Raw genomic sequence first — 24,912 nt, forward strand, 5'->3', positions numbered from 1 at the left:
CGTCTTAAATTTCGGAGCATCTTATAATCCAGAGAATACGGTATCCCAACACAGTACCCTCCTGAAAGAATGAGCCCTGATACTGATGGAGGCTTTTCTCGGTGTGTGTGTATGAAAAAAAAACCGATTCTTTCTCTGCCCATTCAGCCGTAACTTTTGTATATCTCAACAGATTTGAAGGGAAAACTTGCTATGAGACATTGAGAGGCCGGTCTAACAATTCTTGTCAAAAATGGTTGAAGTCAACCCCGGAGGCTCATGTGTTACCGAGGCCACGCAATCCTTACACCTTTTTTCTTCGGCAAAGGCTACAGAGGCCCCCATTCATTCTCATCGTTGCAGCCCCTACGGTTATAATATTGAATGTGTCATAAGTGATTTGCGCGAAAGTGTGACCTAAGCACACGCTGCACTTATTTTCTTAATTCGCCCCTGAGTGGAGAAAAATTAAAACGCACCAAGTGAACTCTGCAGGAGCTCACAGGAGAGAGAGAGAAAGAGGCGGGAGGGGGGAAGGGGGGCGTTCTGCAAAACGACAAGTAAAAAAAAACTCCCACGAACACACACCACGGTTGAAGCGTACAAAGAAACGAATTAATGAATCGGAATTTGGCGCAGCTTGTGCCGTGCAGGCTCTCGGGTTGCGCGGCGCGTTCCTCGGAACGAAGTCCGACGTTTCGCTCCACGTGCCGGGTACTTCCTCGTGACCTAAATTTGAACTGAAGAAGCTACCAGCATGCGGAGCGAGACGTTGGACGTCGGTGCCAAGCGGCACAGCCTGAGAACCACATCGGAGAGCTAATGAACGGATGGATGAATCTGGCACGCGAAGGATGAACGCTAACTTTGCCATCGGAGGCTCGCGAGCGCTCTCTCACACGAGTTGAGAAGTCATTCGAGTTGGCTGCTCACCCAGAGCCGGGAGGAAGCAGATGCAAGATAATGCTCGCACGCACATCAGGCGGCACGGCGCAATCTGCGTTACGGGAACGTCTCCGCCTACCCCAGCTTGCGCCTTTGCGTACGATAAACCCGATCCGCTCGCCATCATCATCCGTCATCGTTATCCGTATGCCCACGCGAGGAGCTGCCATGCACACGCGCCTTCCTCTGTCGTCGCTTCACGTGCCGCCGGTTGCGCCCGTGCCCGCACTCTGCCCGCCAGCGCAAGCACGCACACTCACGCATGTCCACGCACCTGTGTGCACGTACAAAAGGCAAAGATCCCCCGTAAAGCCTTAACAGACTGTAAGGGGCAAATGCTGTTAGCGAGCACCTATTGAAAGCCGGAACGGTACACGAGGAGGTGGGTAGACAGCACTATGCCCGATCGTCTTTATCTCCCCAGTGGCGATGTTTACACACCGCACCAGGTACTAATTTGAGGCTGAGTCGACCTAGGGGAGGCCCAGGACCGGTTCAGATATTCTCGACTCATGTTGGCCGTGTACGGGAATCGAGCAGGAAATCGAACGTTGGTCTCCCCGGGTTCGTAGCGCAGCGCGCTTATAGCCATTGCACCACCCGCTCCATACACACGTGCACACACGCAGGTATGCACACACGCAGGTGCGCACACACGCACGCACGCACACACACGCGCACACATACGCGCACACACACGCACCCACACGCACGCACACACACGCACGCGCACACATACGCGCGCACACACGTGCGCACACACACGCACACACACGCACACATACGCACACACGTGCGCACACACACGCACACACACGCGCGCACACACACACACGTGCGCACACACACGCACACACACACAGGTGCGCACACACACACACGCGCGCACACACACGCACGCACACACACGCACCCACACACATGCACACCCGCACACACGCACACACACACGCACACACAGGTGCGCACACACACATGCACACGCACACACACAGGTGCGCACACACACACACGTGTGCACACGCACGCACACACACACACGTGCGCACACACACGCACACACACACGCACGCACACACACGTGCGCACATACGCGCACACACACACACGCGCGCACACACACGCACACGTGCGCACGGGCGGGATTAAGCAGGTCGAGCCCCAGGGGGCTGCATCTTTGGCTGCGCGAGTGTTTTTGCCAAATGTGGTTCTGGCTGTCGTCTCTCAGATGCCCCCCCCCAACACCGTCCCCGCCCCCGCCGACCGCCAGCCCCCCCCCCCCCGCTGCACACACAGGGCGCTGGCAAGCGGTCTTGACAGCTCTCACTTTGTCAGCAATGCCCACCGGCGGGCTTGCCGCGCCGTTTACATTTTCAAAGCGCTTCCACCCCCCCCCCGCCGGCCGCCCGAGATCGCCGTCGATGCCATCGTCGTCTTCGTTGTGATTGTTGGACCCCTCCCCCCTCCTCCCCCACGCGGCGTAGGTTCCGCATGCGCCAGAGCAACGTGGTGGGGACGAGCCCCCCCAGTGCGGCCACCCGCACCATACAGACCCTGCCGGCCCCCCCAGACGAAGCCCCCCGCAACCTGACGGTCCGCACGGCCAGCGAGAGCAGCCTCTGGGTCCGCTGGGCAGTAAGTGTTGGGGGGGTGGGAGGGGGGTCATGGTGGTGGTGGTGGTGTGCTGTGCGTTGTTGGTCGCGGTGGTTGTGGTTGCTGTTGTTGATGCAGGCGTCGTTGGTTGTTGTTTGTGCTGTTTGTTGACGTCTGTGTTGCTGGTAGTGGCGATGATGTTGTTGGTGTGGTGTTCGTTCGGAAGTATACCCACTATAATCACCCAGGAATGTCTATCCTTAACGCTCGTGACGTCACTCCACATCGAGCAGCCCCCGCTCATTAATATTCATGAGCAGGTGACGTCTTCCAAATGGACACCCCCTCCCACCCCACCACATTAATAATCATGAGCGGGTGACGTCACTAAATATGGAGTACTCTCCCCCTCACTAATAATCATGTGCAAGTGACGTCACTCCACATCGAACAGCCCCCCTAATTAATATTCATGAGCAGGTGACTTCCTCCAAATGGACCCCCCCCCCCCACATTAATAATCATGAGTGGTTGACATCACTCCACATGGAGCACCCTCCCCCCTCATTAATAATCATGAGCAGGTGACGTCACTCCACATCGAACAGCCCCCCTCATTAATACTCATTATAAGGTGACGTCCTCCAAATCGACACCCGCCCCATTCATAATCATTAGCGGCTGACGTCACTCCACATGGGGGGCCGAGGCGCCTCCTCCCCCCTCCTCAGCGTCAACTCACAACCCTCACTACAAAGGCAGAACCCTCACATCACGTGATCTCCGTCACGCTGTTGAGACACAGAAGTAAAAATGACGTCATGATGAACATGGGATTATAACCTTTAAATAAAATTGGTCTGTGTCACCGCACCCTTTCAAATTGCACACGAATTGATGCAATGACTATCAAGTCGCGGTCTGCTTTTCGCTTGCGCAAGTTTCAAATTTGCTGCAATACACCCGTCCTTGGACGGGCAAAATGCTTGTGATATAGATTGAGACGATTAGGAATGATGATCATTAGGATGATGACAACAATGGAGGAGATGATGATGATGATGATGAATTAAATGAAAACAGACAAATGCCTCGGCCTCAGCTAACACGAACACACCCCTTGACCTCACACTCCCCTCTCACCCTCCAGAGCTGTCCGGGCAGCTGCCCGCCGTTGTTGTGATTGCTTGTTTGTAAGGATAATAATGTGTAAAGACAGCAGCGTGAGAGCCAAGGTCAAAGCCGGGGGTCCCAGGAGTTGAGAAAGTGTGGGTTCCATTCCCACTTGGGATTTGTGGAGAATGTTCCGGGGGTTTTAGGGCTTCGAATTAGGACCACACAGATGTGAGGGATGGACAGAAATCCCCGCGTGTAAAGCGAAGTCGCGAGCAATTATCATCCTCCCCGACATACGCCTCTAACGAGCGTTGCTTACCATCGTCGCGCAATGCATCGCTAAATAAAAAATATAGAAACATTTACAAAAGTTTTGAATAATATCACAGACCTTTGTCAAATCCACTGCAAGATGAAGGCCTCCCTCACACCACGTTGGTCATGGGGGGTGGGGTTGCTTCACCGTACATTACCGTACTTCATCACGCCAGTCAGTGCGGGTTTTGGTAAAGGAGAGATTATCCCTCGCCGCTGATGTTTGCCCTGACCGAGAATTGAACTGGGTTCGTGCGTACACATCTACGTACGGATTCCACAATCGGAACACTTGAGCAATAGCCGTATCGCCAGGCTGAGGGATATGTGTTTCTCCTCCTCGCAATTCTTAAATCTCCGTGTGGTCTCGTATGGTGGCAAGTGCTACCAACGATTTTCTTGAAATATTTTATCTCAAGATTGCACAAATATCTATTATAGCAAGGTCACATTGCTAGCATATCTATATAAATGTTGTTCAAGAAGGTCACCTTAGTGTTTGATAGATAATACCATGATGATTGTTTTTTTACCCTTTTATCTGGAAACAAAACTGACACCTTTTTTACAAGGAGTCATGTTTGCATTGACCACAATGCCTGTGGTCGGAATGCAAACAAAAAAACACAACTCTGATAATGTATGCACTGTCCTTGAAATTGATTGATCCACACCTAAGACAGCTTTTCTTAAAGCCCAGTCTCACGTGGTGTTGGACCAGATGACGCCAAAAGGCGCACAACTAAACGACAATGCACCATCAGAGTATGAGAGCTCGGGGTAAGCATTTACTTATAAAAAAAAAAAGGTGTCAGTTTTGTTGCCAGATAAAAGGGTACAAAAAAAAATATTTTTCTACTGGCAAAGGAGGTTCCAATGGAGATAATACCATTTAAAAAAAAAACATCGAATGTGATTTGAAACATCGACGAAATATGAGACCAAATAGGAATCTGTGTCCATATGTTAAGCTCTCCGCTCACAGTGAACACTGTCCACGGTGGACATTCTCAACATTCGCCACCCCGAGTGCTACCGACCGTCCCCGTTGGACAGTGCTAACATCCCCCCCTCACTCCCCACCCGCCTTTGTCTCTCCCCCGCCACCAGCCGCTGCACGAGTCCCAGTACAACGGCGCCGCCTCGGCCGCCGGCTACCGCATCCGTGTGGTGCAGCCGGGCCGGCCGGGCGAGACGCCGCCCTCCGTGGCGGTGGATGACCCCACGGAGCGCGAGGCCACGGCCGAGGGCCTGCGGCCGTGGACCGAGTACGAGGTGCGCGTGCAGGCCTTCAACGCCATTGGCTCGGGGCCTTGGAGCCGCCCCGTCACGGCACGCACCAAGGAGTCGGGTGAGCGGCGAGGGAGCGTGGCGGGGGGGGACGCGGGGGGGGGGTGCGGAGGGGGGGGGGTGCTCGCAACAGCGACTCGCTATCACCGTCGTGCCCATAACGTCAACAAACAGAATTTAGAATGTTTGTTTACACCGTAGGAATCCGATGAGTTTTGAAGCTCTTTTTCACAGGTGTCCAGCAGGGGCGAGGTCGGAAGGTTAAGACAACAAACAGTACACAAACACGTTAGCAGTGCCAAGTACAATAAAGGTGAACAAATCACCCACAAGCATACAAATATCACTAAACCATCCCCATCCTACCGGGCAGGTTTGTTTTTCTTGAAGCCGAGGGGACGCCACCCCCTCCAACCTATTGCCAACTGTCCGAGTGTCAAGGCAGAATTGCCAACTCCCTAGAATGGAAATTCACCAAATGATCCTCGACAATTCACGAGGTGTTGCTCGGTAGACCTCCGAAGGTCACCGGACAATCCACCGAGTGTGGCTCGTCGTACACCGATGCAGCTTCCTTAATGCACACCTGGAATCGCTCCTGCACGTTACCGTGCCCATCGAAGAACGTCCCTAGATTTAGTTGCAAGCCGCGTCTGGCGCCTGCGCCGCGCGAGATGCCACGAGGATCGTTCGACTCGTGGCACGGAGAGGCGCGGTCGGGGGATGAGGTTGAGAAACGAGAGCGAGAACGAGAGAGAAAGAAAACAAATGTCAGAAACAAAACGTCGCCGGCCACCGCGACTGCGGTTGCTGACGTTGCCGCCGTGCCCAACAGTGCCGTCGGCGGGACCCCAAGAGGTGACGGCCAACGCCACGAGCCCCACGTCGATCCTCGTGAGCTGGGGCGTCGTGCCGGAGGCCGACCGCAACGGGCCCATCCTGGGCTACAAGGTGAGGCGGTGGCCAGGTGCCGTGTCACGCCGCACTTCACCACGCCGCATCGGCGCAGGGTTGGTCCCGTTTTAGTTTGCTTCGTCTGACCTCACTTGCAAGAGTGGCCTGCGTCACCGAGAAATGACAGTAAGCCGAAACCAATAAAGTACAGGGAATGAAGCAAATTGGAATTGAAAACAAACGTAAATATAAAATATAAAATGATTTAAACTATAAATCGACGTTAAAGCGAAGTTACGTTTTAAATTCACTGCACGTGGGTCCAATGCCAGTTCAGATATCATTCACAATCGGGCTCATACTGCAGTGCGCTAACCACGACACCGCCGTTCTGCCACTGCCTCTTGGCTTATTTTGTTTCTGACCAACACGATTCCATCATACGCATCCTCGACATCACCACAGCTGTGGGAGATACCGCACACTTAACATTGCAGATGTACAGTTTCTATATTAAGCCGCCCAGGATGCGTGCACATTTTTTTGCTGTTTCACAACGCACTCACTCTAATGTGTTGAGATAAAACTCGCCACGTGTAGGCAGGCAGAGAGGGAGAGAGATGGAGGAGAGAGAGGATGAGTGAGAGGAAGCGATGTGGGAGGTGATGGGGGGGGTGGGGATGTTCGGGGTAGCGAGTGATGGAAGGTGCCGATGTCGACAGAAAGAGGACAAAGGAGGGCAGGGGAGGGGGCATAGTCGTCCTGGATCTTTACTGGAAATTTATGAAGCTGTAAGTTACCCTACTATTTGGCACTGCGAGTATCGCCAAATGAAGCCATTCCAGGTGCGAAATGTGACACCAGGAGGCCTGATTGATGCAGTGATGAGAAGTGCATCAATTATTCAATCAAGACCCCGGACTGCACGCTCACATTTCACACGTGCGGTGTGGTCTTAATAGCCGAGCACAGCGCTCCCGTGGCCACTCACGCCTAACGATGAAAATATGCCGTCCGCTCTCCGCCGGAGACGAAGGCGCGTGTGGTGGTTATTAAGGTCCAAGAACAAAAAAAAAATGTGCCGCTTTAAGAATGCCCTGTGTCAGGTTGACCTGCATCCTGCGCAATTGCAAATTACGAGCGAGAGATGGAAATGCTGCAATTATGCGATGATGAATTGGCTCATTTAGCTACACGTTTAAATGATGAACACGATTAAGTGTGAATACGGTGAGAGGGCGATAGAGAGAGATGGGGTAGAAGGGTGGAGAGGTTGCTTTTTTTTCTGTAACTGAGCCTGCAAGAAGGAAGGCGGACTGTGTTTATAAGAATAATACCGTATTTTCCCCCATATAACCCACAGACGCATATACCCCGCAAAAATTGCGTTTTGTGTAAAACAAATTTCAGAAAGCCCGCACCTCCATACACCCCGCAGGGTCTTGTTTTGTTTGTAAAAAGTGGTATATCCCGCGGGTTATATTCGGGAAAATACGGAAATCGTCTTCCGAATGTATTCAAGAACATGCGCTAGTTAGAAACGTCAAATTACAACTACAATAAAACCAAGGGTGGTTTGGGCAGGACAAGTCGCGGGAAGGGATGACGGTGGCCGATGGGTGAGACGAACTACCGAGTGGCAGCCGAAGGAGGGCATCGATGAGATCGGCTCGTGCGCAGGTGCCAGGTGAAGTTATCGCATCGTGGAATGGTGGCTCGATCGTCGAGGCTGACGACGACGACGATGATGAATTTGAATTTCAAAAGCATTTAAATTCAAGCATCTTAACAGCCTACGCGGAGAAAACCAATGCCCATTTGCAAGCCGGTGCCGTGTACGCCTCGTGCCACGCAGAGTCAGCTGCCACTGGGGGGGGGGGGTCCCTTTGGCAGCCTGCAGCAGGACAGTGGAACGGTTTGCGTGAGACGTGATTGCAAGGCACTTCAAGCCGTCCACGGATTTAAGCAGCCGACGCATTAAAATCCTTAAAATAAGCAGGGGGGGGGGATGGAAATGCAAGGACAAATAATGAGAGACGGCCAGATTGTGTCAAGATGGGGCACATTTGATTGAGCGGTCTCACCCCACCACTCGCTCTCCGTCCTCAGCCATCTCCATTCACTGCTCCGCAAGCCCACACAAGTCATACGCAGGCAGGCAGGCTTGATATAGTCGGCCACTTAATGTTTTGATTGCTTACTTATGGATGAACGGAGGCACGGAGCATGCACAGGATTGTATCCGACAGGGGTGATGGTGATGAGAACCAGCGGCTTGATTTGGCCTCTGAGCTCATCGGAGTGACTGCTTGTGTCTTGGCAGACAGACAGAAAGACACGCACACACGAGCGTGACATGAATAAATCGGGGTCATTTTCATCTGCGTGTCTTTAATATAATGAATGTTTGCGGTGCATAAGAATTCATAATAATAATAATACAATTTGATTGATACGGAACCTTGATGTAACTGCATCTCATATTCATGCGAAATACAGTAATTAAGTGAGAGTAAATTGTGTGATTTCAAAAGTTGTGACGGGCAGTTTTTAATGGTAAGTTTGGGGTAATGCCACGGGCTAGATTAAATGAGTTAGAGGGCAACATTTGGCCCATGCACACAGCCCTGCCTGTCAGTCGACTAAACCTCAAATGACAATCTGATTCACCGTGGAAACATCACTGGAGAGACAAAGATGACTGGTCATGGTGCTGGCTGGACCACCTCCCCTTGTGCAGTTTTAACAGGAGCTAACTAACAGCGCCTGCCTCAACAATCTGTAAGGCTCAACGAAAATACTTTGCCTTTTCGATGTGCACGGTGCCTTTGTCCTTGCCAGCAATCGCCGCTTCCCCATCCTGAATTTCATCTCACAAAGGTGAACTCAGCCTTGAATGCGTTCGTGCCAAGCTCAGTGTGTGAGCATCAGCACTGGGGAGACAAGGATGGTGCAGTGTTGACCGCACAATCCCCGTCTTGTAACTATGCAGGCCTGAATAAGTGCTCAACGAGTCTTTTTTTTGTATGCTGAAAAAGGCAGCAGTAATCTTAAAAAAAAATCCCTGAATTAATTTTGAGATTAGAATGCATGCATCGTGCATTCATGTTATTGTAAGTCAGTTTCGAAATAACCCTTGGTGATTCATTTAAATAAATATAACCTAAGTGTCCTGACTTTTGAGCCACCGTGTACATATTTAGGGGGGGGGGGGACAGAGGTCGCAAACGCGTTTCGATTCCTTACCCGTACCCGGCCGCACCAGGGTCGCAAACGGGTACCCGTACCCGGCCGTACCCGTACCCTACCCGTACCCGGCCGGATACCCGGCCAGGTACGGGTAGGGTACGGGTATCGGGTACCTGATTGCGACCTCTGGGATGAAGCCATGTTGCAGGCGTGGGTGGGTTGATTCTAGGAACTTGAATTGTGAGAAGAGACAAGACGTTGGGAAATGAGTGACAAACAGTTACTCACCAGTGACTCACGGTCTACCCGTACCCGTACCCGGCTTCACCAGGGTCGCAAACGGCTACCTGTACCCGGCCGGGTACGGGTAGCCAGGTATCGGGTAGGGTACGGGTATCGGGTACCCGGTTGCGACCTCTGGGGGGGGGGGGGCCTTAAAAAAACCGAGTGCCGGCGCTGCAGCCCCTGCGCTAACCGGGCCCTGCTCCGCAGGTGCTGTACCGGTCCGGGGATACGGCCGGCGCCCCCGTCGGCGTTGGCTTCTCGCGGCGAGCAGTGGACGGGGACCGCGCTCGGAGCACGATGCTCTCGGGCCTGCGCCGCTTCACGCAGTACGAGGTGCACGTGCTGGCGTTCACGCGCACCGGAGAGGGAGCCCTCTCCGCGCCGGCTGCGAATGCCCGCACCCTCGAGACGAGTACGTTCGCACGCGCACCCCGCACGCTCCGCCACCACCAAGCCACAGATCGTCATTCGACGCCCTAGCCGTGTCTCCCGTGCACGTGGGTCCATGTGCGTACATGCGTGCACCGCGTGTGCACGTTCGGTTCCCGTGAACAGTCAACGTCGGTGATGGATATCTGGGCCAGGTCATGGACCTCCGCCAAGATCGACACGGCCTCAAATGTGCCCCTGGTGCCATGTGTTAACATCAGCCGGGCGTGGCACTGGCCACCGCACCCCCCTCGTGTGCCGTTCGGGCCTTCATTGGTGCTCGCTAACAGCACTTGCTCCTATAGTCTGTTAAAGGCTATATGGGCGATCTTCTTGTGTGTGTGTGAGGAGTGGTGGTACGATGCTTCGCGAGCCATCCTGCGAGCTCGGTTCAGATATCACCCGGCACTAAATATTCACCGTGAGCAGGAATCAAACCCGGAGTTATCAGGTTCAAAGCACAGTGTTGCTAATCACTGTGCCGCCACTCCCCCCCCCCTCCCCCTTTGTTGTTTTGTGTCTTCCTCTCTATGAGACTACAAATAAAAAGTGAGATGCTGGCATTAATTTGCTCGGGCATTAATTTTCTCTCTGGAGCTTACATTTTAGTAAATTGTGTGCACTTGAATTGAAATTGAGTTGGAATTTCAAGGTGTGCAATTGTGTTTGTTTAATTTTCTTATAGATATTGTTCTTTGCAGTCTCCCACTCGAATGGGTTTGAAAGACATTGTGTTCAAATATTCATGCTGATAAAAAAAAAAATCGTAAATAATTCACGCTTCAGCATCTGCGTGCCAGCGTGTCTGTGTGTGTCCGTGCGTGCATGCTTATCCATGCTTGCCTTTGTCTGTGTGCGCACGTGCCTGTGTATGCATGTGCGTCTGTTTCTGTGTTCATGTCTGTGTGTACGTCTGTGCATATTGTACATCTGTGTGTGTGTCTGCATGTATATCCGTGGGAGTGGTAGTATCGTGGCTAGCGCACTGCGCTACAAACCCAGCGATTCGATCTTGATTACCACTCGCAACCAAAACAATGGCGAATATTTGAACCAGTCATGGGCCTCCCCTGGTTGAGAGCCCGGTGCTGTGTGTAACCATCACCTCTGGGGAGACAAAGGCGTCCGGGCGTGTTGCTGGCCACCCCCACCCCCTCGCGTATCGTTCCAGCCTTCATAGGTGCTCGCTAACAGAACTTTCCCCAACAGTCTCTTAAGGCTGTTTTTTGTCCTTCCCCCCCCCTCTGATTAGCATGGTTGGCTATGTACGGTGCGAAAGAAATTCAACATACATGCATACACGGCTATACAAAGGATCTTTGTGTTTGTGTATTTGTACATGTATGCCTGTGTGCGCGCACGCGCGTAACACACATAAGCACGTACGTGTGTCTACGTCCGCTTTTGCAGTTCCGGGTCCTCCGTTCGGACTCCACTTCCCAGAAGTCCACCTCACGTCCGCTCGCCTGTCCTGGCAGCCTCCCACCGAGCCAAACGGCCTCATCCTCGGTGAGACACCCCCCACCCGCCATCTCTGCTCGGATGGGTGACAATGCAATGCACTCTCGTCGAGATGGGTGCAGCAGGGCGCTCCACCGCGTCATCCGGACTGCCCAATGTGCAGCTGCAGGGGCCTTTGGCTAATCGTCAAAGAAAGATGGCGACAGCGTCGCGCGCTTTCAGGTACTCTTCTAGCGGCCGTCTGGAACGCTCTTCCTTCCGATAATAGGAAGCCACTGGAGCTAGGCACTTTTAAATAATCTCGATTGAAAACTAATTTCTTTACAACTGCTTTTTGTGTTTAGTTTGTTGTCCTTCCCCCGCACCTCCGATTAGCACGGTTGGCTACGTACGGTGCGAAAGGAGTTCAACTTACACAATTACATGGGGGAATGATGATGACAATTACGATGCTGCTGCTGTGGACTTGTGGCGATCAGATTTCCCCATGCGCCGAGACACCGAGACACATATCCAGCAGGTCAGCGCTGTCTGGCCCATCTACTCACCTACCCACACCCTCACCACTCACTGAGCCACTCACTCAGCCACTCGATCACTCGGCCACCCGTCGCGTTGTACAGCCACATCTACCGAAAATTCATCGCCGGTTATTGTCCACAATTCATCATGACTCCTCAGCCGGTTCTGCAGTTGACTCAAGTTGTAAATATTCTGTAAAGCTTACAAGGCATAAACACAGCGCCTTCATGATAGCCTGTGTGTAATGAGTATGGCAGGAATACCACATGTACTTTTATAATTATTATAATTATTACTCCACTGGATGGATATATGTATGTGAGTCTCTGGGGCTCTGTGTGGGTCTTTGTGCCTTCAGTGTGAGTCTATGTTTGAGTTTATCTGTCTGTGTTGAGTCTATCGCTCTCTATGTTAACCTATAGGTATCTCTGCCGGTCTACTATATGAGTCAAGGTGTGACTATACACTTCAATGGATCACTATGTAATTCACACATGCTGGTTGGCTGCCCTCTCCATGTTGAAATCCCTGGATGGGTCTTTGCAAGCTAAACACTGCTGCCTTGGAAGGCAATGAATGGCTCTGGACAATTTGACTGTATTTTAGAAACCTTATCATCTTGTTGTTCTTGCCCGCAATACAATCGCTTGTCTATCTAAAGCTACGCATAGCGAGAGAGAGAGAGATTTTAGATTGCACAGCAGCCCTCAAAGCCCCCCCCCCCTCCCCACCCGAAGACACATGGGAGAGCTGTAAAGCACGTCCACGAAAACCAAAGCGGGGACTGTTTGAGATTGCGCGCACATTCTATTCAACCCGACTCTAAAATAAAAAATAAAAGCACACAAAACACCCACTCGCACAGAGCCCTTGATTTAAATTGCGCTGGCCCGTTCGATTCGCACTCAAGGATTTTCGAGGACTTTGCCAAATCAGGGGTAAAGAAATGTGTTTTTGTTTGCCTTGTTGCCACTGCCATGCCCCGGCCCGATGTAAAACAACACCCCGAGCGAGTTATCCCGCGGTTAACATTCTCCACAGCACCCACCGCCCTGATTGCCACCGTCAAAGGAGGAGCAGGTAAATAATGTATAGAAGGAGACATCTATACTTTGCAACAAAAAACACCGTCAGCTGGAAACGCGACCACGCAGCGGGGCTGATGGTGGCAACGGCGGAGAGTCCATCTCATCCAACTGTGGGTTGGCCACGGATGAGGATGATGATGATCACAAAACGATGATGTGTGTACGGATGTTAAAATTATTTTGCAGCGCATGTCGCCAACCGTGCTAATCGCGAGGTTGCGGGTAACGATTGATGATGTTTTCGTCCATGTAGAACGTTAGTGGGAAAGCACTGTAGACTTCATCAGACAAAAGGATCTGGTAATGTTGCATGTCCAAGGTGGAGGAGGGCAGCTTACCGAGAGCAGACACTGGAGCGACACGCAGAGGTAGGTGACCAAGGGGAAAGCCTAAAGCCAGACCATGGTGGTAATGAGATTGTAAAAGTGGTCTTTAAAGGGCGGTGTTGCCTGTATAATAAGAGGAAGATCCAAAGCCAGATGGTGGAGTGCTCTATAAGTAGACCTTGGAGGTCAGGTGTCACCTGTGAAACAGCTGACAGCTGCCACTGGAGGATACCTTGACGATCGACTGCTCTTGATGAAGATGTAAATGATTTGGGGATTTTCACGTTGCTGCTTTGCCCTCTCGTCTGCCTGCCTGCCCGTCCGTCCGTCTGTCCGCCCGTGTGAATCATCCGAACCCCAAGGTTACAAGATGATGTTCTGGCTGGATTCGACCAATCAGAACGCGGCGTCGGTGGCGGAGGTGACCCCGGACACGCGGCAGTTCTACGCGGGGGAGCTGCTGCCCAACGCGGGGTACCGCTTCCGGGTGACGGCTCGCACGAGCCGGGGCTGGGGAGAGCCCTCCGAGGTGCTGGTCATCACCACGGAGGGCAGAGGTCAGCCCTGCCTTGACGGTCACATGCGGAGCACGCGAAGCATGCAAGCACACAATGGCACGCAGCACAATGATGCGCAGATGCAAGGACGCGTGTGTGTGTATATATATGATATATGTATATATCATATTTTTTATATGGGACGTAGAGACACATGGATGCAAACTGGCACATGGACACACACATGCATGCATACTGATACAGAACACATGGGACACATAGACGCACAATACATGGGCACACACACTACACAAACAAAGATCCCCCGTATCGCCTTTGACAGACTGTTGGGGCAAGTGCTGTTCGCGAGAAACTACGTGGGGGGTTTGGGTAGCCAGCACCATGCCTGTGCACCTTTGCCTCCTTTGCGGCAATGATGACACACAGCACCCGGCACTCGTATGGACGCACACATAAATGCCAAACGTGCACGCACACAGCCCCACGGAAACGCACGCACGCGGCCCGGCACGTACATCATACGACACACGTGACACGCGTGCACGTATGCGCCCGTCGCCGGCGCGCCTCCCGGTCCGCCGGCACCGACCACCACCGCCGCTGAACTGGCCCCGTTCGCTTCTCCCGCGTAGACGCCCCGGAGAGCCCGAGCCAGCCGTCCGTGCACCAGTCGGGCGTGGGCTCGCACAGCGTGACCCTGCGCTGGAGCGTGCGGCGCGATCGCGTCTCGCCGCTGCGCGCCTACACCATACAGGCTCGAGCCCTGCCCGGGGGCGTCTGGGAGACGCTGGCGCCGTGGGCCCCCCCGAACCTCACCGCCTACACCATGGATGGGTGAGATTCCCCTTGCTGCCCTCCCCACCCCCCCCCCCCCCCTTAATCCCCCCCTCCCTGATGCCCCCCCCCCTTCCCCCAAGCTAGATAATGAATTGCACTTATAGGACGCCTTTCACACAAAAAAGTCTCAAGGCGCCACACACGAAAAGTAGATATTAAAGAAAGGCCAAAGAGGAACAGAACTAATTAGAAAAAAAAAAACTTTTTAATGGAGATAGGTTTTTAGAAGGGATTTGAAGATGTGAACCCTATCTGAAAGCGTGATCTCTAAAGGTATGGAGTTCCACAACCGCAGGTGGGGGGGGGGGGGATGGCGGACCAGTACGGAGGTCCAGAGCTGGGGGGCCATCACAGCCAATGTAGCATGCGTGCGAGCTATTTTGAGCACGTAATGGAAGGATCATGAGTAAAAATGCACACAGAAAGAGACCAACGGTACACGGGCAGAGAAATAAGCAGGAGCTTAGAAAAACAAAGAGGCTGTGTAATAAGTAGCCAAAAGGTTAATCGAAGTCCAGGTAAGCTGACAGTGTAAACAGTCCAACAGGGAGACAACTGGGCCATATGTAGCTGTCTCTGCCCCCAGGATGCCAGATCAGAAAAGACCCTCACTCCCAACTTCTCCTCGCCCCGTACACATGAAGACACAACCCACGACAAAAATCCCCCCGTATAGCCTGAACAGACGATTGGGGGTCGGTGGCCAGCGGCATGCCCGGCCACCTTTGTCTCCCTCGTGGCGATGTTTAGACATCGCACCAGGCTGCTCATTTACACACAGCCACGCACACACGCACACACACTCGCACACACACACGCACGCAACAACAACAACAACCACCATTCGCCACTAAGTGGCGGTGACGTCACCACGACGCTTGTGCCAGGCCATGTGCACCTTGAGGCCACGTGAAGTGTCGAACGCCCGCTGGCAGGAGGTCACGGGGCAAACCCAGGTGCCACGGGTCGACTGACCGAGATGACCGAGATGACTGGCTGATGCACCACCTGTGCCCCCTACTGTACCAACTCGCTGTGCTTTAGCCACCCGGCGCTCCGCTCGTTGGTGTGAGCGTCGCTCCTCCGCCCTCCGTTGTTGTTGGAGGGCGACTGCCTCCAACTGCCCAGTAGCGTCCTTCACGAGCCTCCTCCACTGAGGCCGATCTTGACACCGCTGGTACCAGTCATCGGCAAGTCCACTCAGCTCCACGTCCTCCTGTACCACATCACTCCATCTCTTCTCTAGCCCGTGCCGCGCCCGTTTAGCCCCCTCGATCCGGCCGAACAAAAGCTGTTTAGGCATGCGGTGGCTGGGCATGCGGGCTACATGACCCAGCCAACGCAGCCTTGCCTGCCGGAGGAGCTCACTGATGGGACTTTGCCCAGATCTTTCAAGGACTTGTGAGCTCCTCACACAATCCAGCCTGGTTAAACCCAGGATGGATCGTAGGCAGGCCAGCCTAAATGTTTCCAACCGTCGTGGGCAGTGCTGTGGGGGGGGGGCAATGCCCATTGGCCTCTCCCCTCATGGCGTCTGTGGCCACCACAGTGGCTAAATGGGGGCTCTGGACGGGTGCGAGGGGCTGGTAACCCCTCCACCTTCAATTAACCACCACTAAACTACGAATTAAACACACGCACGCACACACGCACACACACACGCACACGAAATCCCCAACTCTCGATGCCGAGACGCACTCAAACGCAAGCAAATAACCGTGCGAATTTTACAATCAATGTTATGCCATTAGCAATGGCTAGATGCACAATACCGTATAAACCGTGCAAAATTCCCATTGTGCTTAAAAGAGGTAAGAAAAAAGATATATGCAATAAATAATTAAATTATCGCAAGTTTGACTTTCACACCTCGCACGCGGGCATGGTGTAATGCAGACACGCACGCAGTCCCAGCGCATACTAATCCATTCAAAAACTATTCAAACGCATGAATAATTTAATATATTTTTTTATTATATTACAGCATATTATTTATACCTTGCTACATTAACTGGGGGTGGGGGGGGGGGGGAACTAGACAATGATATTAAAATAACCGAATAAAAGCGGCAATTAATGAAGTTAGTATTGATATTATTTCAATTAATATGATAATCTGATCAAACAAATCATAGTTTTAAATAATTAAGTATTTTCGTTTCAAGCGGCCCCCAGGAATTTTAGGCCCAGAACAACTTCCCCCCCCCCCTCCCATTTAAATCTGGACTCCCCCCCCCCCATCCTTGGTTCGCATTCCCTTGTCAATTAGTGGAACCAAGGGGAAATATTGCCCTTAATTTGAACTTCACAAAATTGTGTAAAAAAAATGTGGAACTTCTTCAAAGATCCAGCAGTGAAGAGACATACACAGTATTCTCTTTTTGTATATAATGTGCTTTTTCATGCTTCCAAAAAGTGGAACTCTGCATTGTGAATTCACAAGATAAATGTGAAACTTACTGTACACTCACTCACTCTCAAGGGAAATCCAGAAGAAGAGAAGAAAAAATTGCGGCACTTTATCCCATTTGGTAGGGAGTGCTTAGTTTAGCCTAATTTTCGGCTGGACTCGGCTGATAAAATGTGCGTGTGTATGATGATACACACATACAGACACATAAAAGGACTCTTCAAAAATTGTTTAAAACCTCTAACCAGTGGTGGGGCTAGCCTCCATTGCAGGGGAGGGGGCAAACAGAAATGAGTTTGATTTATAAACACCACGCGATAAGTCAGACAAGCTATTGACAAGCGATAGAGACGTAGACAGATGAGAGAACCACATAAATTGGTTTTATTTACATTTACTCGGATTTGAAATTCCAGCTGACAACTTTTGGTTCGCCCCAATTTCCCCGTGAATCCGAGGCCGCTTGAGCTCTTTGGGGACCCGAAGCATGTGCTTGATGCCAAGCACCACTCCTGACCTCTAACCTCCTCGTGCACACTGCCGCCACCACCACCACCCACTCTCTCCCAGGCTGAAGCCATTCACCACGTACAAGTTCCGCGTGGCAGCAAGGAACGATGTGGGCGAAAGCGAGTGGAGCGAGGAGTCGGAAGCTGTGACGACGCTGCAAGCCGGTGCGTGCGTGCGTGCGTGTGTTTGGGTGATGGCGGTGGAAGTGGGGGGTACATTTTTTCCTGGGAGATGGATTTATTGAAGCGATGTTGGTACTGGTGGTGCCACCCGATTGGGAGCCCCTAAACAGATGAGTGTGGGTGCTTCACTTGATTGGAGACATTACATGCTGGATAAGCTACGCCACTGATGTTTTATCACAATCATGTAAAATTATTAAGTTAATTACGAGCGTTTGTGTTTTGTAGGATCTATTTATTGCACCCCTTTTATACAGGGCCCCTTGAGCTATTTTTGGGGGGGGGGGCTTAACTTTTGCATAATTTGTCTTATGCCACCACTAGATGGGGGCTCTGTAAATGAAACTCCATTAACATATCAAAGCAAGTCGACGAAGACTATCTCAGACTTCTGGAAAAGGGGAGAACTACCCACGAATGCATTTGGCTTGAGTGGCGTGTTATTACGCAGCTGACAAAAAAAAACCTGGACTTTGAGGTAGCAACGCAGGGTAGACAGCGGTCGGGGGGGGGGGAGGGTGTAAGGGACAGTGTGGATGTTGGGGGGGGGGGGGGCGCTGCGGGGGCAATGCTGCGGTGATGCACGGGGAGACGGGAGATTTGGGTTTGTGATTACGAGATCTCGGAGTAATAGAATAGAATAAATAAATTACTGCTTGAAGAAAACCGTTTCGACCGGCTGGTGATTAGGACCGGATGATTCATCCATTCTGGGCACAATTCAAATTGCACGGCAGAGAACGATTGGGGCTGTTTGATGCGGAATAAAAATCATTGTTAAACTTCACGCCTTTTTAATTTACTTTCTGAAAGATAAAAAGTAATAATCAACTGCTGCGATCTGCCGCGCTCTCTTTATCTCCCAACCTCGTCGCCTGCACCCCTCCGCTCCTCTCCTTCCCGGCTCTGTCTCCCTCTCCTCTCCCCTCTCTTCCATCTCCCCCCTCCCCTCTCCTCTCCCTACATCCCTCCGCCCTCGGCACCGTCGCTCTCCCCTCTCTTTTCACCGAGAAGCTCCGGACAAGGCTCCCAGCATCCTCTCCGTCATGCCCCACACGCCCTCCTCGGTGCTCGTCCAATGGGAGGTGAGTTCTCGCGGTCCCACGTTCGCCCCGCTTGCCCAGTGGCGCGGCTTTCCCGTGTCACATGACCCATCTCATTGCAATTTAAAGGGTTAGCGGGTTTTTTCTTTTTTTAGGCGGGGACAGGTTTGCTTACTGCGAGATAACGGGACGTCAATAAGTAGCTTATCGGCTCCTTACAGCTGGCCTTGCTTAACACGCGAACAAATTGCATGTAACCAAAACCCTATTGCTTTCCAGAAGCTGGTGTGCAAAGCAAGTTTATGAGGGGTTATGACAAATCTGCCTCCTGCTTTCCCCCCCTCCTCTTGCCTCTTACCCATTCAACCACATTCGTGTCCGTAATATCTGCGACAGCCCTCATGAAAAAAAAGTGTTTTTTTAAACGTTCACACAAATGTAACCGTCGCCCAACCCCTCAACCTAACCCTGCTTCCTCTGCCTACCCCCGACCCCCATCTCCCCCCCCCCCCCGCTTCCCCCCCTCCCCCCCTCCCGATACATTTTTCCATGCCTCGCGACAGCCTCCGATGGAAGAGTCGGTGAACGGAGTGTTGCTGGGCTACCGCATCCTCTACCGCGAGCTGCCGCTGGAGGGGTCAAGGGTCATCGCCGGGGGTTACTCCGTACCCTACATCACCGCCGCCCCTGGCAACCCATCCCCCATACAGGCGCAGTTACTTGGTAACTCACTTTAACCCTTCGACCCCTTTTATGCGTGTGGTTCCCCCCCCCCCCATAAAGCCTCTGCCTCTGAAGAAATGCTCTGGGGCAATTATGGAAAATTAATACGGAGCCCGATCCCGCATGCTAATGTTTACTATTTTTTTATTTTTTTTATTATCGAGCGGGGCAACGAGCAGCAGAGGCTGCCAAGATGCTCACAGTTTTCAGATCCGCTTCGAGGGATCCGGCGGAGCGGCTGCCTCGCGATTTGCACAGCCGTAACCGGCTGGATATCCCCACGGTGGCAAGCGAGCGTGGCCTCGTGTTTAAGCGTAGGCGGGCGGTGGGGGGGGCAGGGGGGCCATGACACGGCCGCCCGGTGTTAAGCTTTCAAGTTTAAACGAACGTCAAAAACCAAACAGATTGAGCTTCCGAGTTTACCTTGTTTAACCCCGGTGAGAACTCAAACGACCTTTGACGAGTACTCACTTGCAAAGAGTTACTCCTGTCACCGTAGTGGAAAAAGCAAGGCAAATAATAATAATACAGCGATTAAGTGAATACAATATAAAACAATGAAAACAGCCGTGTGACACGTGACGAACCTACAACTACGCACCAAGCGTAAATCAACGTTGAATCAAAATGTAATATTTAATTCCCTGCGGGCATTAACTCGGGCAGGTTATTTTTAGACTGATCGCAGGACAATTTCAAACTTAAATTATAGGCACAATAGGGAGTCAGGAGATATAGGGTGACGCTTGAACTCATGTGTATACACAATGAGTAACTATACACGCTCAGCTCTCGCTCTCAGCCCATGTGGACATGAGGTGAGGCTACGGTGATGCCCCCTACCTAATTGCCACGGGTGTTAAATATTGTGCCAACATTTCTTCTTACCTGACTGTAAGAATTTAAAAGGGGGCTGAGGCTACACCAGGAGGGGGCTCAACCCCCTCCAGCACCCCCCCCCCATCCCAGCCCGATGCTACGGCCGAAGTGACCTCAAACACCTGGGAATCTGTATCGTCGTATTGTATTATGCTCCCAACGTCTGTGCCCTCCGCCTCCGCCAACCCGCACGAACCAGCACGGCAAAGTATCGACTACATAACCCGTGCACGACTTTCGTGGCGTGGGGAAGCCCTTATCCAGCAGTGGATTGACAGAAGGACCCGGCGCAGAGTCACGCTGAGACACCATCACATTCTCTCACACGGAGATATCGCTGTGGCCTGAGGTCCCGTAACTAAATTAATTTTATATTTATTTCACTGCCCTTTGTGAACCCACGGCTGAGAAAAGGCCTCCCAAATGCCGTGTCGGTCACAGGTGTTGACATCCAGTGGCCCGGGCAGCACACTGTAAGTTTATTGTGTGGGCGCGCTGGAAGATCTCGGTGAGGAGCCCTTGGCAAACTGCATTATGCGTGACATCGAGGCACCCTCTTGAATAGCGCGCTCGGCTCTGCGCGAGAGTGTGTGTGTGTGTGTGTGCGGGAGTGGTAGTGTCGTGGTTAGCGCGCTGCGCTATGAACCCAGCGACCCGAGTTCGATTCCCGCTCATGGCCAACACCAGTGACGATTATTTGAACCGGTCCTGGGCCTTCCCTAGCTCGACTCAGCCTCAAATGAATACCTGGTGTGGTGTATAAACATCGCCACTTGGTCGGGCGTGGTGCTGGTCACCCACCCCCTCCTGTACCGTTCCGGCCTTCATAAGTGCTCGCTAACAGCACTTGCCCCAACAGTCTGTTAAGGCTATAGTAGAGGGGATCTTTGTCTTTGCCTCTCAAGTAGTGAGGAGTGGTGACCCAGTGGTGTGTCACACTGCGCCACGGCGCAACATCAGTCACGAATACCTGAAACTGTCCCGGGTTTCCCCAAGGTCGACTCAGCCTTAAATGAGGACTTGGTGTGGTGTGCAAACATCGCCACCGGGGAGACCAAAGGCGCGGTGTTGGCGATCCTCCTCCCTCGTGTGCCGTGCGGGCCTTCGTGGGTGCTCGCTTTCCTGCACTCGCCCCGACAGTCCGTTCGAAGCTGTTACGTGGGGGGGGGTCTTCATCTTCGTATTTCTTGTCCCCCCCCCCCCCCCTCTGAAGGCAAGTACGAAGTGAAGACGGTGAACGACTCGGCGGTGAAACACTACGAGCTCGCGCGTGAGTGACCGCATCGCTCCGCCCCGGGGGGGGGAGAGGTCACGCGCAGCGCACATCATTCGCGCCCGACGTCAAAACACACGCGCTGACCCCGCGCTCCTTTCAATCTCACGACGACGAGGACACGGAGGTGGGGGACGGGGGGGGCCGCGGGAGGGAGAGGGGAGTGGAGAGAAAGACCGGGATGGCGACGTGATGGCAGGCAGGCAGGCAGACTTCAGGGGTCAGGGGACATGCAACACCAATTATCGTGGGCATTTAATTAACTAAACAACGGTGCCTTTAGGAAGGGTCAGGAGCTGCCGGCGCTGTGTGTTGGGAGTTCTAAGACAGTGCTGGGGGGGGCTGGGGCTGGGGGGGAGGGGGTGACCCTGGGTGACAGGCTCCAGAGAGTGGGGGGAGCATCGCGGGGGGGCTGGGAATCGTAACATGGGACCCTCGTTTTCATTTTAGCCGGGCGGTGGTGGCGCACGCCTGTAATCCAGCACTCTGGAGGCAGCAAGGATTGGGGGATCACTGCACAAATGTTGTGAGACTCCCTAATTGTAAATTGTGTGGGTCTACTCTCTAACATACCGGTGCCCTGAAGTAGTAACTAATTGGCACGTTTTGTTTACGTAATTGCTGTGTCGGGTGGCAGTGGGTTTAACGACACATTTATATTTACGACAAAACATCTTTATGGAAACTCCCTACCCCGTGGGTGTCGAGATACCACACCTCGGTACAGCAGGAGAAGGCCATACCTAAAATAACGTGGAATCCTCCTATTCCATCTGTATGGGATAGAGTGTTGCCCCCTCGCGCATGTGAGTTTTTGCCAGGTGCTCCGATTGCCTCCCACATGTTAAGGCCCATTATTTGACCAACAACACGTGAACATAAAGAGGACTAAAGAACTTGTGCAATCGTTAGTGCCAGCTCACCGCGTGGCTGCTGCCTTCCCTCTTGTCGAGGTTCCACGAGCCTCTGAGTGAGTACGGCGCAGCAGCAGCACATCACACAGTTGAACTAATCATTTTAATATTACGCGTCTGCCGCGGTCGGTTTGTTTTCACCGTCTCCGCTGGCGCGCGTCGGGAGACTTCCGCTTTCTTCTCTCCCGGGTGTTGAGATTCACGATGAGCTTGCGCTCGGGTTTGTTAAAACACGTCACAAGCGCCGCTGGGAAACGGTGCTCCCCTGCTCGGCGCAGAGCTTCCCGTGCGAATGCATTTTTATTTTTGCTGAGGTCGTGTTGGAGTCGCTGAGTTGTGCTCTTCCTATGTTGCCCCATGTCCTAAGTTATCGCGTCCTTGTATCTCTGTCCCTGGACTCTGATGCTCTCATGCTGTCCATGTACCCATCTCTTCACCTGTCCCCTTATATCCCTATTCCTACATTTCCATATCCCCCCCCCCCCCCACACATCATCTCATATCTCTCTCACCTGAAGACGATTGCCTGTGTTGCGATCGAAACGTGGTGATCTATTATTTTTCTATCTACCTGACTTTACCGAAAGACCCAAAGAGTATCATCTCACATCCTCACACCCCTTTGCCCCGGGACCGCACGTCCCCACGACCTCATGTCCTGATGTCCCCACGTCTGTGTCTCAATCCTGGACCCATGTGTCCCCATGTCCCTGTGACCCTTACCCTCCCATACATTCCCATAATCTCATCCCTCCATCGCCCCTTGTGTCTCCATATCCCATGTCCCCACAGTCTCACGTCTCCACGTTCCCATGTCCCAATTTCTCCATGTGCCCGTACCCATGTGCGCCCGTGTTCCTGTTATCCCGGTGCCACCCACGCGTCCCCGTAACCTCGTAACACTTTATCGACCTCCCCAATATCCCCGTGCCTCCACCCCGATGCCCCCTGTGATATGCGCGCTCAGAACTCAACAAGTACCGGCGGTACGAGGTGCGCGTGAGCGCGTACACGGCGGCCGGGGAAGGACCCATGACGTACCCGCGGGAAGTGTACGTCGGGGAGGCAGGTACGTCCGGGTGCCCTCACCGTTGGCACCGCCGCTGTGCCAATGGAGTCGCTGCAAACCACCCTTGACTCTGACCCTAGATCCGTAGCTCCAGTTTCTCTAATGGTAACCCTCTCTAAAACCAAACCATACAAACCTAACTCTCCCTAACCCTGACTCTCCCTAACCCTGTCTCTAACACTAACTGTCTCTACCCTGTCTAAGACTTACCAATGCCATAACCATAGCACTGTTACTAACCCTGCAAATAACCCTGCGCCTATCCTGTTTCTGAACTTTTCAAGAACCTTTGATAATGTTGTCTCTCACCCTGACCTTAACCCTGTCATATCCCTGTATAAATCCCTGCACGGTTGGCTAAGTATGGTGCGAAAGAAGTCTGTCACGCGGCCGTTTGGTCGTCATAGTTTTGAATGTGTTTACACACTCGATGTCCATCCTCATTCTCTGTCCGTCGGTCATCGTCCCTTCCGCTGACGACGTGTCCTGCCTCGAGCCCACTTTACTTTCTTAACAATCGATGCCGTCTCCGATTTGCAGACATTCTCTAAACATCCATGTATTGGTCTATCAGCGTACGTCCACGCGTGCACCTCTCCGCGCGTCTGTGCGCACTGATCAGCTTTAGTTCCATTTTCCTTGTCAGTGTCCGTGTTTCTGATCCGTACATCCTTGCAAGGTAATATCCGCTGATAACAAAAAAATAATTCTTCTCGAGGCACATCGGTACATTGCTCTTCATTACATTTTGCAAAAGCACAACAACTTGCTCTCATTAACTGCCATAGGAATCTATCATTTCCACATCTGGCTTAGAACTGTGAACAGAATAGTCATTTCAGTTACTTGGTTGAACGGAGGGAAAACCACTTCGCTGTTGAGCAATGCAGAAGGAAACAGCCCAAACATTCTAAGCAAAAAGTGTCCTGGAACTCCAGTGGCTATCACCTGAGCTCAAAGGGAATCACTGATTCCACTGTGCACTCGTGACAAATTACCATCGAGCTGAATTGAACCGTGGCGCTGTAATAACGATAACAACACAGCAGACATTATTTCTTTGAAAGCTGCTGTCTGGCCACTTTCTCGTGCGGTTTGCCCCGTTTCCATTTTGGGAGAGGA

General features: G+C 52.4%; 1 protein-coding gene across 6 annotated transcripts in view; it reads left to right on the top strand.

Annotated features, from left to right (window-relative positions):
• The window catches only part of LOC144935147 (protein sidekick-2-like), a 477,776-nt gene that overhangs the window by 374,886 nt on the left and 77,978 nt on the right, over window positions 1-24,912 (top strand). For all 6 annotated transcript variants that reach the window (XM_078861598.1, XM_078861616.1, XM_078861625.1 and 3 more), the window contains exons 24-35: window positions 2,409-2,559; window positions 5,059-5,299; window positions 6,074-6,189; window positions 9,814-10,018; window positions 11,446-11,544; window positions 13,795-13,989; window positions 14,583-14,784; window positions 17,768-17,871; window positions 18,904-18,974; window positions 19,496-19,655; window positions 21,748-21,804; window positions 23,689-23,790. In XM_078861598.1, the coding sequence (XP_078717724.1) occupies window positions 2,409-2,559; window positions 5,059-5,299; window positions 6,074-6,189; window positions 9,814-10,018; window positions 11,446-11,544; window positions 13,795-13,989; window positions 14,583-14,784; window positions 17,768-17,871; window positions 18,904-18,974; window positions 19,496-19,655; window positions 21,748-21,804; window positions 23,689-23,790 (1,703 nt within the window). The remainder of the gene's footprint in view (window positions 1-2,408; window positions 2,560-5,058; window positions 5,300-6,073; window positions 6,190-9,813; window positions 10,019-11,445; window positions 11,545-13,794; window positions 13,990-14,582; window positions 14,785-17,767; window positions 17,872-18,903; window positions 18,975-19,495; window positions 19,656-21,747; window positions 21,805-23,688; window positions 23,791-24,912) is intronic.

This window comes from Lampetra fluviatilis, chromosome 1 (assembly GCF_964198595.1).
Source record: "Lampetra fluviatilis chromosome 1, kcLamFluv1.1, whole genome shotgun sequence".
In the NCBI taxonomy this organism is placed as follows: Eukaryota; Metazoa; Chordata; class Hyperoartia; order Petromyzontiformes; family Petromyzontidae; genus Lampetra; species Lampetra fluviatilis.